The 17494-nt window shown below is 38.3% G+C and overlaps 1 protein-coding gene across 2 annotated transcripts; it reads right to left on the minus strand.

The window, feature by feature from the left end:
• Positions 1 to 11169: 11169 nt before the first annotated feature.
• Positions 11170 to 17025, minus strand: gvin1l2 (GTPase, very large interferon inducible 1-like 2). Of its 2 annotated transcripts, none has more exons than XM_055196016.2 (3): positions 16843 to 17025; positions 16135 to 16223; positions 11170 to 16006 (listed from the first exon to the last, which is right to left on the minus strand). In XM_055196016.2, the coding sequence occupies exons 2-3, from the start codon at positions 16187 to 16189 to the stop codon at positions 11448 to 11450; spliced, it is 4614 nt and encodes a 1537-aa protein (XP_055051991.2). In that variant the 5' UTR covers positions 16190 to 16223; positions 16843 to 17025; the 3' UTR covers positions 11170 to 11447. The 2 variants fall into 2 exon arrangements, with proteins under 2 accessions (XP_055051991.2, XP_055051990.2); XM_055196015.2 differs by having other exon boundaries at positions 16135 to 16276; positions 16843 to 17024.
• Positions 17026 to 17494: the final 469 nt, after the last annotated feature.

Raw genomic sequence — 17494 nt, forward strand, 5'->3', positions numbered from 1 at the left:
AACGTCTCCAACGTAAATCTCTTTTCTTGGACTACGACAAACACACGGATTGTAGGCAACAGTTTACTTCCTGGGATTGGTGATGTGGACAAGACCGACATTATCATAATTCCTCCCGCTTTGACTCACAGCCTGTTAGTTAACTCCTGTTAGCATTGCATTGTTAGCGAATCTTTCAAACATGTTAAAGAGTGTCACATTTACGGCTGACGTTAGAGGTATTCAGGCTAATCACAAAGTACAAATTAGCTGGCCAATCAGGGACACTGCACTTTTCAGATCTATGAGTTTTGTACAAAATCAAAGCGTTTGAGAAAAGCAGGATACCTTAAGCTACAAAAATATACGATATGTGGAAAATAATGTTTTTTTAACCATAAACCTCGTAAACACATGGTATCCCAGATAGCAAAAAATGTCCGCATGGTTTCTTTATGCCGCCAGCCCCAAGCTGTCGGCTATAGGTGCGTCCCGCTGGCGGGGATGAAACTTTTGCCACCGAATACGTCACTCCCATTTGTTGCGAGATGCCGCCAGCATGCAGCCGGCGGACCGACTGCTTAATTTATGCAAAAGCGGCTGCCGCCGGCGGTCCGCCGTCAGACCTGTTTGCGACAGGGGCGTAGGCAGAAATTGTATTTTGGGCGGGCCGGGGCAAAAGTGAGTGGGCCAATAGTTTATCCTAGAATAAATGTCTTAAATAATAATTAAACCTTAGAGTAGAAAAAAGAATAGACAATCTGCAAAAACAGTGACATCTTTCCTTTGCAATTTTCGGCGAAGGCAATAATAAAACACTGTCTAAACATGTTCAACCAACACATAGCTCAATAAAGGACAAACCAGGCCAGGCAGTCTTATTTAGGCTAGTCAGTAGTGCAAAAACAGTTCACCTGAAATAAAGTAGGCTAAAAGTAACAGGAAATTGAAATAATGAAAACTCTCAGCAGAGCACGGTTTGAAATAAATAACAACACACTTCCTAATTTATATTAAATCAACCATATACAGTTCAATCAGCCTGTTGGAAATTAAGCTTTTGTGCCAAAAAATAGCAACTCGTTTAAATTAAACAATGTAACTTAACCTATAAGGCATACATCTATACACAACACACCACTTAGTTAAATCACTTCCCGAGCAAAAATCATGGAAATGAGTTAAACAACAGGCTTACCTTTGTTGTTTTCATTCTAAAAAAAAAGACGCAAACGCCTGGGTTTAATGTTGAAAACAGAAATGATCTCATTATAGTCCAAAGAGTCACAGAGTTATTTTTCAAAAAACAAAATGCACAGGTTTTTGAGGCGAGTAGTACTCGTCGATTCAAATCGGGTTGTACGTGGTTCATCAATTGCCGTTAGATCGGCGGGTCAACCTGTGTCAGTCTGACCGGAGAGCGCACTGGAACTGCCGCCAGAGAGCAAGCGGCAACCGGCGCCACCAGCGCGCCTGACTAGCCGCCTTGTGGGTTGATGAGTCTGAAGAACTGAGCTGGTAGGACTCGGCAGATGGAGGCAGTGGCGTCTTCCTCAACTCTTGCTTTTTTATATAACACATTAAAGAAACTTTAGCCATTATTGTGGCAATTTTAATATTAGCTAAAAAAGCATTTAGCAAAGTTAGCTGGCTGGCTGCTCGAGCCCGTCGCTACCCACAGAGTCTACCTGTCAGAACCCCTAGCAACCAATTACGTTCCGGAGGCTTCCTACAACTTGCTTTAACAATTCCATTTTATTTAGAAAGCAAATTATACACACACCGGTCAACAATAAATCAGGATTATATTCATATATATTTTTTAAATACATTTGAATAATAAAAATAAACAAAAAATGTATTTTGATTAAACTTGCCTGGGCGGGCCAGTGCCGCCCTGGCCCATTACTGGCTACGCCCCTGGTTTGCGATTAGGCCGTTATGACGCTTACTGCCTCCAGAGCACCGCCGGTGGTCCGCCGACTCATTGCTATCTGGGATTATACCAATTACACAAAACAGCGTTCATTACAGCCCAGTCTCACGAAATTATGTACCTATAGTCACGTAATTTATTGATTCTTTTTTGTGATACTGTCACGAATTTCCGTGTTTTTTCGTGATTGTTTCACAAATGTTTATTTATGTGTCATTGTAAGTATTGGTTACTCAACTGTTTTGTCCTATTTTCTTACCATTGTCGCTTTGGTTTTGGGTTAGATTTACATAAAATGACATCCTTACCAAACCCAACTCTAACCCAGGCAAAAATAGTTTAAAAATCAGAAAATATAAAAAAATAAATAAAAAATAATATATAAACCAATACTTAAAGTGACATCCTAATGCAACACCAAAATTAACCCTAAAAACCAAAGTAATAATGGTTTGAAAATAGGAAAAAGCAGTTAAGTAAGCAATATGTAACAATGACACAAACATAAAATTCGTGATACGATCACGGAAAAACGCAATAATTCATGACAGTATCACAAGAAAGAATTTAAAAATTACGTGACTATAGGTACATAATTTCATGAGACTGGGTAGTTCATTATGTAGTGATTTATAATACAAAAATTTAATTTTCTTTGGCGGCTTAAACTGGTTAACAAAACAAAACAAAACACAGATGAAGGGTTTAATACAGGTTAAAGCTTAAGTCTATGATTTGTTAATCTGTGTTCAACTTTAAGTGGTGCAACACAACTCGAATTAAAATTAAACTGAGATCAACAAATCCTAGATTAGCTCTAAACTCTGTTTAATTTAATCCCTGTTGATGCAATCCACCCTAAGAAAACAAAGCAAGCAGATGGGTGTGAATGCACTATGAATAATGCATGATTCTCCTGACCTCGTGTGGTGATGTTGCCTAACTGCGCCCTTAACTGGGTAGTTGATTTTGACAATTTGTAGATTTTTTAGTACTAATCTGTTTTTAGATGGCTAATTTTCAATTGAAACAGAAAGTTTTGGTGGATCATACAAGAGCAGAGGTTGTTAGCCATCAGCATTTTAGTGTGTATGATAACCCTGAACATTATTTTCTATTTACTATTATTAGTCAAACGTAGGTGGATTGAGAGGGAGGGGATTTTTTATTTGGAAATTTTTGACCTAGAGACCATTTTACTGGACAGACGTGATTGTGTGCTGTGTTAGTCATTCATGTTTTTCGTCCTGTGTTAACTAATCAAATGTATTCTCACGCTTGTATGTATTTAATTTAAATCTGTATTTCACAAATGTTACTAACTGACATGTGAACAGCCATTTATAAGCATGCAAAAGGAAGAAACAATCATACTACAAACAACAATGAATATCAACAGTGTAAAGGCTCTTGGTTTGTGTCATTTGAGACCCTGCTGAGTCCTTAACTTTCTACTAACTACAACTGACAAGGGTGATATTTATTTAATACGCATAAAATTAGCTCTTAATGGTTTTCTCCATAAATTTAAATAATTTAGCAACACAGTTCAATTGAACTTTTTATTCACATATTTATTCAAAACACATACGTTGCCATTAAAACTAGACAAACAACTTAGTAATATCTTGAAAATACTGCAAGTTTATGTATTCATCAAGACTCTCATTCCTGCTTGGCCAGAGAATTTTATCCACAACACACAATATGTTTTCTTAAGCTGTGGATATGAGAAACGATCAAGCATGTTGTATTCATAGTATGTTTGTCTTGTTTTCAGTAAATATCAAAAAATTCTTAATTTAAGATGTATTTTCTTTATGAGCAAAATGAGCTACGAAAATAAGTCTTGTTTTTAGACAAAAAAATCTACTTTAAGTAAATTAGTGCTTCAAACAAGGGAAAAAATGCCAATGGAATAAGAAAATTTTTCTTGAAATAAGTTTCCTTTTTTTTATAAACACTTAATTCAAGAAAAAAATGTATTCCATTGGCAGATTTTTTTTTTTTTTTTTTTTGCTTAAATTTGCTTAAAATTTATAGTTTTTGTCTAAAAACTAGATTTATTTTCCTAGGTCATTTTGGTCATCAAGAAAATACATCTTGATTTAAGAATTTTTATATTTTGTTTTACTAAAAAAATTCTTTATACTTTTGTCTATATATCAAATTTAAGTGATTTTGTGCATAAAACAAGCAACAAAAAAAAAACAATAAATTCAAGAAAAATTCAGGAAAAAATGCTTACCCCATTGGCAGATTTTTTTTCTTATTTTATGCATGGAATATGAAAAATTATCTTGAAATAAGTTTACTTTTTTCATAAACACGATTCAAGAAAAATTTTCTTATTCCATTGGCAGATTTTTTTTTTGCTTGTTTAAAGCACAAATTCGCTTAAATTTTATATTTTTTGTCTAAAAACTAGACTTATTTTCCTAGGTCATTTTGCTTATCAAAAAAATACATCTTGATTTTAGATTTTTTTTTACTGAACACAAGACAAAAATAATAAGAATTTTTTTCCTTGAATTTTTTTTTTTTTTTTGCAGTGTAAGAAAGTAATTTTTTTGCAGTGTGGTACGCGTGTTTCTTTAATAGCTTGAGGAGTGGTTATACTGTCAGAGTTCACAGTTGAACACTTTTTATGTCCATGAAGAGAAGTACACATATGGACAAATGTCTCAATGTTCTTGCTGTCATCTAACATCATGCCATACTCAAATGGCTTACTGTCAGATGGCATTATAATAATAACTGCTGGTAATGTTCTAGCAATTTACAAAACCATCATGACTTGGCTGTGCTTGATTCCCAGTCCCCGTATTCCTTAATGCTCTGCAGAAAGATTAATATCGAAATTAAGATAAGATGTGGACTGAAATGGAGTGGTTGGACAAACAAGTGTCAGTGAAAGGAAAAGATTTGCTAAAGTGAGAGTAAGAAGTGATTATATCAGATGGGTGGGCACAGGGGGACAGCAGGGTAGAGGAGGAAAGCAGAGCAGAAGAATTTCAATGAGATTTGAGACACTTTGATTGGCGGTGTTATGAATCACAGTCTGTCCTTTAGATAAGTTGAACAGATGTTCAGCCTGATGTGAGCAGATTTACAGTGGCTTCAATGTCAACAAAAAAACAAGATGGAGGGCCGTCATTTCGTCAGCTGGCAATGAGGACGCGACATCTATCAACCATCTGTGTTGTGCTGTGCTGTCTTGTGCTATAAAATATAGCAAGACTGCAAATCTTCCCACTGAAAGAAATTATTTGAGCTGACTGGAGTTTGTGATGATGATTTCTTCAATCATATTTCTAAATCAGTTGTGAAAAGTGTTCAGCTGTAAGACTTTCTGACTACTTTGTTAAGCTACAGCGTTTAAGTGAGAGGCTTGAAATCGAAGCACATGCATCACAGGCGTGGAATCAACATTCATCTGTTCTTTCTTTAAATCCATGGCTCAGACAAACAGACTGTGTAAAGTAGAAAAAAATCCTTTAATCCTTTTTGCGTAGCCAGTAGTTATTTGCTCGACTCTCTTTAAGATATAACAAGTACAGAAGTACATACAGTAAGTTTCACAACATGATAACATCCTTTATTGGGATATAGTTAGATTTGGTCCCTTCTTGCATAACTACTGATCTGATACAGTACTGTCACAATCCTTTTATAAGATCAAGTGTAAATGCTGTCCAAAATGTATAAAAGTATTTTAACTTTTGAAGATTTTCGCCTGGATTTGGCCTACTCAATTTCAAAAGCTTCCCATACCCACATGCAGAGGTTTACATACAAAAGTTTGTTATCATTTTACAGGAAACCCTTTGAAATGACACAAAACACTGTTGAAAGTGCTAAAAATGGTTGTATGTGTTGTCAGTCCTCTAATAAACACAAAAATAAATTGGCGCTTTTTGATGTTTTTTTTCTAAAGTTTTTATTTGAAAGTGTATAACTCTGGATGGGTGCTCCAGCTACCTGCACGCAGTTTTGTTTGATTCCAGCAATTGTCAGCTTACAGAGGAAAAAGATTTTTTCTCTATCATAATGTATGCAAAAGTTATTTTACTCCAACTGAAGGGAGGAATAAAACCCTTTTTCTATACAATTTCTGCCTAAAAACATTTGAAGTGTCCCCATAACCACATACAGTGGAATAAAAGCAATATCTTTATATCATTTTAAAGAAAAACCTTTGAAGTTACAGAAAAAGCTGCTGTTTGTGACAAATATTGTTATTTATGTTGTTTTTCATATGTTGAAACACCAAATTTTCTTTTTTTATGTTGTAAAGACTGTCTTTGATAGTGTATAACTCTGGTTCTGTGTGCTCTAGCAGACTGCAGACAGTTCTGGTTGTTAACAGCAGCAGACAGTAAACACCCAAAAAAGAGTGATCTCTTTAGCATGTCGTATTCAAAAGATATTCTTATTTTACTGAAGGGTGTGAAAATACATTTTTTATATAAAAGTACTTTGTTTTGTTTTGCACATATAATAAATAGCAAGGGACTATTCATGCACTGTGCTATCTGAGGCAGTTCACGCTCAAGTTTCACTTAAATTTACAAAAGACAATTTTTTACCTTATTATTCATTCAACTATTGTTGGATATGTGTTGAGAATAGAACAAGAATAATGCTGTAGCCTTATTTCTGAGAGTGAGAGCTTTCATTTGATATAAGACTTGCCCATGTTTGTCATACTTGAAAAATATGAAATATGTGAATATTAAATCATATAAAAAATATGGGGGGGGGGGGGGGGTGATAGTGTAAATTAAGTGTAAATAACTTTCTTACAGTAAAAGAAATGTCAAAGTGATGCATATCTGCAGAAAGTAGAGACTCTAAGCTTTCAAACAGTATCTCATATGTGTTACTGGGGACCATGACAGACCATTACAAATTAAAAGAATATTTTATATTAAGTCATAATAAGTAATTTTGGACCCGGGACAGGGTCCTAGGATTTAATTAGCGAGCTAAAGAAGTTCTAGTTTTCGGGATGTGGAGCATAATTTTGCAATACGATCAGATGAATGCAGCTTTTCAGAAAACATCATTAATAAGCAACATTTGTCTGTACTATTCCTTAAAGCAGTGTTTCCCTATACTGGTCCTCGAGTACCCCCTACCATAATGTTTTAGATGTCTCCTTATTTAACACACCTGACTTAACTTAAGCATTCTGAAATTAGGCTGATGAGTTAAATCAGGTACTCTGGAAGGGGGTACTCAAGGGCCAGAATTGGTAAGTACTGCCTTGAAGGGATACTGTAGTTCAAGGTTCCCAAACTTTTTGCCTCTACCCCCCCCCCCCCATACATACCGCTTGAAATGTCCAATAAGTCCACGTAAATGATTCGTTATCAATGTTTTTGTCCCGTCATCCAGAAGCAGCTCATTCTCCTCAATAAATTCATGTAGTGCATCAAACATCTCCACACTTCCTTTTTCTACTCGCCCATCTTCTTTACAAATCCGATAACTTAGGGAGATTTATATCCAATATAAATAGTCGCACTTCATCTTTCATTTCAAAAAGATGCCACAATACTTAACCACACGACAACCACCTGACCTCAGTGTACAACAGTAAAGATTCATGTTCAGATCCCATTTCTTTTCACATAACAGCAAACAGTCTCGTATTGATGGGACGTGCTTTTATTACGTTAACAATTTTAATTGCTGTTTGAGGCACGCTACTCAGCTCATTATCAAGGGAATTAGAAAAAAGAGCTTCTCTGTGTATAAAACAATAGGTGAATCTTACGTGGGGCAGAGTCCTGCACGGGTCCATTTTTGGAGACCCGTGTCCGTCCGTACCTGCAAAGTTCAGCACCAGATCCGACCCGTCACCCGTGATAATATCAAAATTAAATCCGCACCCGCCCGGACCCGTTAATATTTGGCCCGTTACCCGACCCGTACCCGCATACATCACACACGCTAATATCATTCCAATTAAAGTGCTTTATTTTTTATCTCGTAAGTTACCTCTCTCAACATCACAACAGCGTCATGAATAGGCTAATGAAACAGGCTAATGAGGCTAAAGTGCGCTCTGTTTTGTGCCATTTAAGTAGCCTATCGGCACAAATGGAACATGATAACTATACAGAAATAGACATATTAATAAAAAAACAAGAAAAAGAACAACCTACCTACACAACCCCTGCTGTGATCCTAAGTCTCGTCTCGAAATGCTTTCTAAGAGAAGACGTTCAGCTTCCGGCTATCAACAGCAAAACTTTATGCCAGAGTCCTGCAACGCTCGCTCCAACTAGGCTACGAGAAGAATCAACAAACTGGTCGCGCACTGTTGTAGTGGTGGTGACATGATGGGTCAAATGTCATATGTTCCGCGTGTAATGGTAATTAAGCCGGCGGTCAGCGTTTTTTTCCGCGCTCGGCGCTGAGCGTCGAGAGTTGAAAGAGATTAAAGTTTGGGTGAAATGCTCCGCTCGTCAATGTCAGTTGTCAGTTGTCACACGGCCGTCCAATCACAGTGGAGGAAGGGCGGGACAAGTATCACAACAACCAACCGGCTCACAGCGTAAGTATCACAGCTAAAAAGCGCTTGGCTGAAAAAACAGCCGTGTTTCAAAGTTTGGTGTGCACATCCTTAGACATACAAATTTTGCACATATTTTCATTTGCACTACTACCCGCCCGCGCGGAGTTAATTATCCGCCCGCGGCCCCGCCCGTGAATTTTAGGAATGTCACAATCTACCCGTTTGAGACACTTTTATGCGGGTACCCGCGGGTACCCGACCCGTTGCAGGACTCTGACGTGGGGTGCAACTGCCTGTATCATTGCCTTTAGACCCTTATGTTTGCCCATCATAGCACCGGCTCCGTCTGTACACACGCCCACACAGTTATCCAACTCAGTCCCGCTTCCTGCATCTTGCTATCAATTTTGTTGAATATATCCTGTCCTGTGCATGTCCCATCCAGTGCAAAATAACATATCTTCATGTAGTTTCCCCTCAAAGTAGTATCTGACAAATATGAGCAGCTGTGCTGCATTTGATATATCTGTCGATTCATCAAGTTGTAGGGAAAATTTTCCGGATTTTTTATACGATCAATAAGCTGAATCTTTCTATCGTTTGCCATGTCATCTATTCGTCGGGCAACGGTGTTATCTGACAGTGGGACCTTTTTAAGCTGACTCGCTATTTTTTCATTATCCATAGCTTGACACATAGCTATTGCTGCAGGGAGAACGAGTGTCTCGCCAATTGTGTGTGGCTTCTTAGATTTTGCAATGAGATATGAAACTTCATAAGATGCAGCCTGAAGTTTGGCAGTTGTTGTAGTCTGTGTAGTAAATATTTGCTTTTGACCACGCAAATCTTGCTCTTTGCGACAGAAAAAATCCATTGTTTTATTAATGTGTGTTGGGTGTTTGGCAAAACACTATTACTTGGTTAGTTCACGTAGAATTGTGAAATAATGAAGTTAAATATGTCTTATAACTTTCGAAAAGTACGGTAGCTGCCCACTGGCTTTGCAGGAGAAACCACGCTGCAAACTAACTAGCATAGCTTTTAGCCACCTCGTTCTTATTGGCAATGACTGTTAAAACACACACACAAGTTCACCGCCTCGACGCGCACCAATTCGTGGGCGAGATGACGTCAGTTTTTTTAACGCTACTAACAATATCTATATAGCCTACTGTCTACAAACATTAATAATATTAACATTACTTTACATCGTTTAAAAAGTCTACGGGTTTAGCATCAGTGTATGGACTCTGTTTTGAGATACAGATGCTCTAGCACAGGGGTTTTCAGACCTGTCCTGGAGGACCACTAGTACTGCACATTTCACATGTTTCCCTTTTGTGACACACCTCATTCAGTTACCTTACACACCCAGTTCAGGTCTTGCAATCTCTACTAATGAGCTGAATAATTTAAACCAGGTGAGTCTAATGAGGGAGACATGCAAAATGTGCAGTACTAGTGGTCGTTCAGGACAGGTTTGAAAACCCCTGCTTTAGCATCATTAATGTGGTATTTTGTGACAGAAGTCCAGATGACAACATGCAGAATATAAACGGGACTTCTTACCTTTGTGTTGATAAAACGATCGCGAGTCAAATCCAGTCTGTTTCAGATGTGTGAATAACCCATGAAAACAGTCTAAAAGAATACATCCAATGACCATTTTTGTCCACAAATGCGTATAATCTGTGAAATATAGATATATAGTCTGTTGTTTACATCAGATTTTGCATAAACGTCTTGTAATAGAACAGAATATACAATCTGAGGACTATTTACGTCATAACACTGTATATGAGATTACACTGTAGGTTCCGGTAAACATAAACACGCGTTCAAACTTTGTTTTTAAAAGTGGGCGGGAGTATAATACATGATATCCAAACAGCGCTGTCAGAGACATGCTCTGAAGCTACCTGCTGGGTGGAGACCTTGGTAGTGAGTTATTGGTTTGCTTTGATTAATATTTTATATTGGTCTGCTTTAATTTTTACTTGCTACGTGTGTCTGCTTTTGATTTTTACTTGTGACCATTGATCTGTCTTATTGTCGTGGCTTGTTTTTTATGCTGCTTTTTTGTGCAAAGCTTTATATTTTGCATTTATTTGTATTTGAAATTTTTAATTATTCCTCAAAAAGGACATCATAATGGCAATGGAAAATGTTTAAACGTTTTAAACGTACAGTTTCACATAATGCTGCACTATATGTTAATAATCGTAATATTTAATCTTCAATATACAGTATAGTATAGTAGTATACGGTAGTATAGGATTAAGTATAGTATTTTTATATGTGGTATATCTTTACTTTGTTGACACAGTGGCTCAGTGGGTAGAAATATTGGCTCAAAGCCAGGAGGTCATTCATGCTAGATAAAATGGGCCAAATCTAGTGTGATGTTGGGTTTAGGGTTAGGTTTGGGGGTTGGATAAAAACAGCAATTTTGACTAGATAGGACACAGCTACGCCCTTAATCCTGTGAAATGTTGGGTTTAGGGTTAGGTTTGGAGTAGGATGAATGTCCCCTAATGTGTGTAGATCAACTTGTATGGACTGACTTGTGTATATATTAATTGGTACTCATTAAATAAATAAATATGCAGTATAAATATGAAATTATAATAAAATAATTTGCTCGTTTGTCTTAATTTATCTTAAATCTTGCATTATTGGTATTTGCTTATAAAAAAGTAAAAAAGAGAGAAACTTGATTTTAATAAAATTATTTTATTTGTAATCTATGTATCAGAACAAGATTATAATGAAATAACAGTGTCAGATATAGAGTCAAGACATTCTCTGTATAATAATAAAGAAATGAGTGAATATATCTGAGATCTAACTTATGAACATTTTAAGGGGCAAATATAATAGGAAGTTCTAATAATTCTAGAAAAGTGTTTAATAGTGTATGCAATTTATGTTTAATCAAGCAAAGTGAAATAATAAAAATCAAAGGCTTGGACATAATAATGGTTGTGCTAATGGTTCACTTTTTAATCACTCTGTGATTTCAAAGGCCTCTTTCAGGCTCTGTAAGGCCTCCATCTGAGTGATTTTCCCCCAAGCTTCAGGTAACATTGCAGGTGCACATTGATACTTGTTAGCAAATCTGCTGTTGAACCTCATGAACACATATCTCCAGTACAATGCTGGCCCTATATTCCTGGGATCCTCAGGTGAAATGTTCCAGTCTGGATAGATAGACTGGTACTCCTTAAAGGGCAAAGACATGCCCTTCGTGTGTCTGTTTTGAAATTGGTTTTGTCCAACGATATCTGCCGAGCAAGTGCTGTGAGAAAGAGTGGTGGAGTTGGCATTGGTGTAACACACAAGACCTTTGGGTCGATGCACGACGGCTTGGTGCACTTTATGTTCTGTTTCTCCCATGTCACATGGAGCTTTGCAGAAAGGACAGCACTTATCGCAACCTTTCACTCTTTCATATAGCATGTCTTGAAGTTTTTTTGGGAGGTCATCAGGGACTTCAATGACCTCCTCGTTTTCCATAAATTCATGAGCAATTGATGCAGATAAATCAGAGACCGATTCCTGTAGGTTTGCAAGGAAGTGGTCATGATGTGTAGTTAGGTCAAACAAAGATCTTTCCATGATTTGTGTTGGCACAGTGATTTTTCCTAGACTCTCCAAGTTGATGCAGATTTCTTCCAGTAATTGTCTAATACTGCGTTGTTCCCCACGGCTGTTTTCAGATGCCTGAACAATGCTCTTCTTCATCCATTCAAAGATTTGCTGCATTCGCTGTACCCTGCGGTCTTCTATCATAACAGAACCTGACAGATGTTTTGTGATAAAGTTCTCTATAGTCTTTCGACTGAAATTGTCACGGGACTGCAGGTATTCATGGAAATTTTCAAAGCTGTGCTTTAGCAGCATGTCTCTAAGAAGACCATAATGAAACTTCTTTGGTGAGCTATAAAGTTGTGCATTTTTCTTCTGGAGCATATCATCGAATATCTGTTGCTCTAAGCTGCTATAAATGAAGTCTTCAGCAGTCGGTTTGAGGCACTGGTTGGTGAAAGCTTCAGCTGCCTTTTGACATTGCTCCCTTTTTCGGAATTGATCAATGAAATTCTTCCTATGTTTGTCCTTGGTCTCACTGAGAAATCTCTCTTTCATTTCATTTTCCCTTATGACTGAGTCCTGCATTTCTTGAAAAGACTTAGCTGCTTTACTGCAAATGTATCCTTTTATTTCCACTTCATATTTGGGCTTTAGGTTGAATGGCTCCATTTTTAAAACTTCTAGGCCCTTGTCTACAGTTGCAAGTAATTCTCTCATGTAAGTGTCTGAGTAGCCCTCATTGTGACTCAATTTGTCTGAGACTCTCCTGTCACAGTCCTCTACCAAATTGTTGGTGAATCTTTGTGCAACGTCTTTATTGTATTTCAGGGTTTTCTTCATCTTGCTGTTAAGAGCAAAATGTGCATTCCTCACTGTAAAGCCATTAAGTTGGTTTGCATTCCAGAGTTTAACATTTTGCTTTTTCAGACCACGATAGCTTAAGTTTTCCTTTAGCTTCTCCGCCATCCTAACTAAGATTTCTTGCGTCTCTAGACGGAAATCCCGCATGTGTGATGGAAGGTTTTCCCAAACACTAACAAATTCCCGTTCAAGCTCTTTGTTCTGAATCACCTGGTCAGTGTTTTTGCAGGTTTGCAGGAGTGAGGATATCTTGACCTCCAGGGCTGATTCAAGTGCTGTAAACAAGGGTTGTGTCTCAATTTTTAAGCTGTGCTGGATGGTTGCAGACTCTATTTTTGTAAAAACATCAGCTTTCAATTGCTCTTGAATTAAGCCTACTTTGTTTAGCAGCATTGCTCTGTACTTGTCCACGTGTGCAATATCAATATCCTTCTGCCTGATGTACTCCCAGAGACTTGTTCTCATGTTGTCTCCTTCTGTATTTATTTTGAGAGTTGCTTCTTCTTTTAAGATTCTCACTATGCCATCTGAATTCAAGGTTTCTCCATATTGTGATGCTGATTCTTTTAAATCTGTTATATGATAGTCCAACCCTTGAACCCAGCTATCCATTTGGTCAGTGAGCTGTTTCTTACCCTGTGCGAGTGTTGCACAGAGGCCAATAATGGGATCGGCTGTCCTTGTGTCTCCAAACTTTATGGCAACGTTTTCATTTTTTACAGACTCCCACAAGTTGCACATATGCTCCATAAATGAACCCAAGCAGGTTGGCTGGCCTTTTGTTGCTTTTTCATGGAACATAGCCAACAGGCTTTGCTTTAGCCCAAGAACTGCATCACTGTAGCTTCGATCATTTTGTGTAGTCACAAAGTTGTTGGTCCATGGACTGGTCAGGTTGTGGCTTATACCAATTTTTTTCGATTCCTCCAGGGACTGTCCTGTGGCCAGTAAATCAATTACATAACTCATGACTTTTCCATCCATTCCTTCACCCTCTGAAGCAACCAGAAAGGTAGTCTTCCTCTCAAAATCTTTTGTGCAGAGAAGAGCATTGACAGCAATTTGAAGGTTGCCTCTTGTTTCACCTTCAAGCTCATTGGGGAAATTTACCAGCGTAACATCACTCAGTCCACTGACAAAAGTAGCCAGTTCACTGTCATGAACAAGACCTCTTTCTGATTGTGGTGCACCTTGGCGGTTCAAACCTTCTGTGCCAATCAGCATTAGAAACTCACAGTCCATCTCCATTCTGAGGTTGTCAGGCAGGGTTAGGAGAAGCATGTATGCCCCTTTGATATGTCTTCTGCCCCACTTCGGGAAGTTCACACCAAACATTGCGGATAAAACCTCTGCGTTCTTTGAGTTGTGGAAACCTAAGATTGTCAAAACTCTCATTCGACTTGACTTTGGCAGCTGCTTGTGTACCTCATAGAGAACGCTGTAAACCCAGTTAAAGGGGAAAGCGGAGGCATCACCATCATAAAGTTCAAGTGGAACTCCATAAAGGAGTAGTTCAGCACCTACATATGGTAAGCGAAACATGTCGTACAAGTCACTGTTTGGGCCACGGAAATATCGTTCGTAGACCAGTCCCATCTCCCGAAGGAAGTGTTCAAGTCCAATGCAATGTTCTTGCATCTCTTCCCCATCTGTTTCCCTAAGTTGGGACAGTTTGTCCAACTGCATAACTTCAAGTTTCACTTTCATCCAAGACAGGAAAAATGCCCGCTGGGTCGTGTCAAATGTACACAGAGCTCCCATGAATGCTCTCATGGCTGTTGTTAATTTATAATCAAGTAGATGTTTAATAAGAACTTCCTTTTCTTCTGTTAAGCCCTGGGTTGTGTGTAGCTGACGGCGTCCTTCATTCTTCTCCAGCTGACACAACTGTTTCCACACTGCACCCTGCAGGGGCAGCTGGTTCTCCAAAAATGTGGACACCCCATCTTCGATTCCACTCAGGACCTCTTCAACTTCTCTGAATGCCATTCGACAGATATGATCTTCGTCAACGTTCATGTTGAGATCATTGGCCATACCTGCTGTCCCAACAAGGTTTGCAGTGTGCAGGTGTGGAATAAGGTGATTCAGAACATCTCTTAGGCTGTCAGCAATCCGTTCCTCATGACCATCACAGCCAGAAATCAACATTTCATCAGGGAGTTCTAAATCTTTCACCAGCCTCTGCTTAACTTTCTCAGTATAGTCCCCCTGACCATCCTCTTCCATTGGCGTTGAGCAGTCGATTAGAATCATGTGACTTGTACTGTCCCTCCACAAGGCAAGCAGTTCTTGCTCCATGGCACCAAAGCTTCCACAGAACACTACGAGGACTGCAGACGTATAGCACAGAAGACTTGTCTGTTTGTCGTAATTGGCGGCATCCCCACGGAGATTAGCTACTAGCACAGGACAAGGAAAGACACTATCACGATTATCCCCTGAAGTCAGATTCCAGCACACCTCCACCATTCCATCTGAGAGGACTCGAGGCAGCTGCCCTCCTTCCATGTCACTGTTTACAAAGCATTGATTTCGCTCGTGTGGACCCCCAAGCACATGGTTAAGTACTCGAGATTTTGAGACGCTGCAGTAACCTAGCCTCACTGCAGAGAGAAACGGCATCCTAGAATTGGCCATGTTCTTCATGTTACAACCCTCAGATGGTGACTTCCACTGACCTAAAACATCTCTAAAAGGACACAGGAGGACAGTCCCCTTCTTTTCTGGATAAACAGGTGGAAGATACAGAGGCACTGCCAAGTTACACTGCAACATTCGGTAGGTGATCTCTCGTCGTAGGAAACTATTTGTGGTCATGTACACGGCAGCAACCAAGTCCAAAGGATTGATAGCACACTGTGTGTTTTCTTCCACATTTAATCCGTAGGCTCCTGCCACGTTCTTACAGCCGGTGTTACGGGCTTGGGGATTATACAGCCAAAGTCGCCGGAGGAAGGCATTTGAGAGCTCTGTTGGGTCCTGGGGAAATTCATCTTCAGTGCTTGGAGTGGTGATATACAATAGTGTTGTAAGATCCAGAGGTGACACTTTTTCCCTGTGCAGATCCAGCATTTGCAGTAGAATATGTTTTTCCCTGTCAGTTTCAGACACTAGAAGGACATAGAAAGTAAACGAGAATGTCAATAATATTTTTTTTAGTAAACTTGAAATATTACCAGTTTCTAAGAAGCTGCAACAAATATGCTAAATATTTAGATGATGAATCTCAAAATTTTACCTATTTCAGTAGTGCGGGGACCGGGGTCGGGGATAGTCGTCCGATGCAGAGACATTGTTTCTTTTTAGGGAATTCCTTTAGTGTTGTTACTAGAGATAATGTAGAAGCGTGGCTAGGCCGACATGACCAGGCTGTTGTCCTTCTGTTATATATATATATAAAAACTCAAAATCAAACAGACAAATAATGCACATTTTTAAAACCCAAGAAAAACAGATTACAAATGTACAATTACTTGTTACATTGTAGTTTTAGCACTACAAATGTTTTCTAAACTCCATTCATTTGAGGAAGAAACTCCAGCTTGGTATCTTGTCTTAAACAAACAAAATTATGTTATGCAGACTGGTCTAACTACAACTAAGTTTTAATGTTGTTGCTGTTAATCCAGTGCTTATATTTTTCAGCTTTGTTATAATGTTGAACTCATTTTCCTCTCTTCTTGCTTTCCTAAGTGTGCTTGTCACAAGCCACACAGATGGGAAGCAAATATTTTCATTAAAATAAGACTTTGCACATCTCAGCAAGGATGAGCCAGCATTGTAAGTAAGTACCAAATAATCCATTAACTATGGATCAGAGCACAAATCACAAATGAGATTTAGTGTCAAACAGATGTACAGCAGTGCACATCTACACTACATGGTTTTATCAAAAATGTGTAGTAATTATTAACTGCTTGCTCAGGTATGGGTAAAATTTGCTCACCTGTGTTCAACAGTGAATTCCTCTTCTCTGTGTGATGTAGATTTAACACTGACGTTGTCATGATGGTGAGCTCTTATATATTATCACCGATTGATAAGGTCTGCCTTTCTGGAATTTTCCCCACCCAGTCTATTATGCATGCACGCACATACTGTTCTCGGTCACGTACACATCGAAAAAAGAAAAAGTACCAAACAATACAGAACCCATGTATTGGTGGTGCTGTGCAATATAATGAAACAATACAATAAATGTATTATTATATTAAGACGCATATAATATTAAGGAAGCCGAGAGAGGTTGTGCACTATTATTATTTTTGCTTGCTTGTTTTTCGTGATATCGAGATAACAAAATAATGTGTTGTATTGTTTGTAGACACCAAAAGCATATTTACCGAAATCAGCATGAATGAACAAATGATTTTACTTGGACTAGGGATTCGCTCAAGCTGAAAAAGATTTGTCAGTAATGCTAATGAAGATAGCATGTACATTGCAACATTCATGAATGTCGACATCCAACTTTATTTATTCCATCATGGGCAATTATTTGCTACACTTGTGGTGACGACAAAGACCCCAACTCATTTGCATTAGCAGTCCAATTCAAAATACATTAAATATTAGTGAGAGGAAATTTGGATTATGTC

Source organism: Misgurnus anguillicaudatus, chromosome 24 (genome assembly GCF_027580225.2).
Source record: "Misgurnus anguillicaudatus chromosome 24, ASM2758022v2, whole genome shotgun sequence".
Lineage (NCBI taxonomy): Eukaryota > Metazoa > Chordata > Actinopteri > Cypriniformes > Cobitidae > Misgurnus > Misgurnus anguillicaudatus.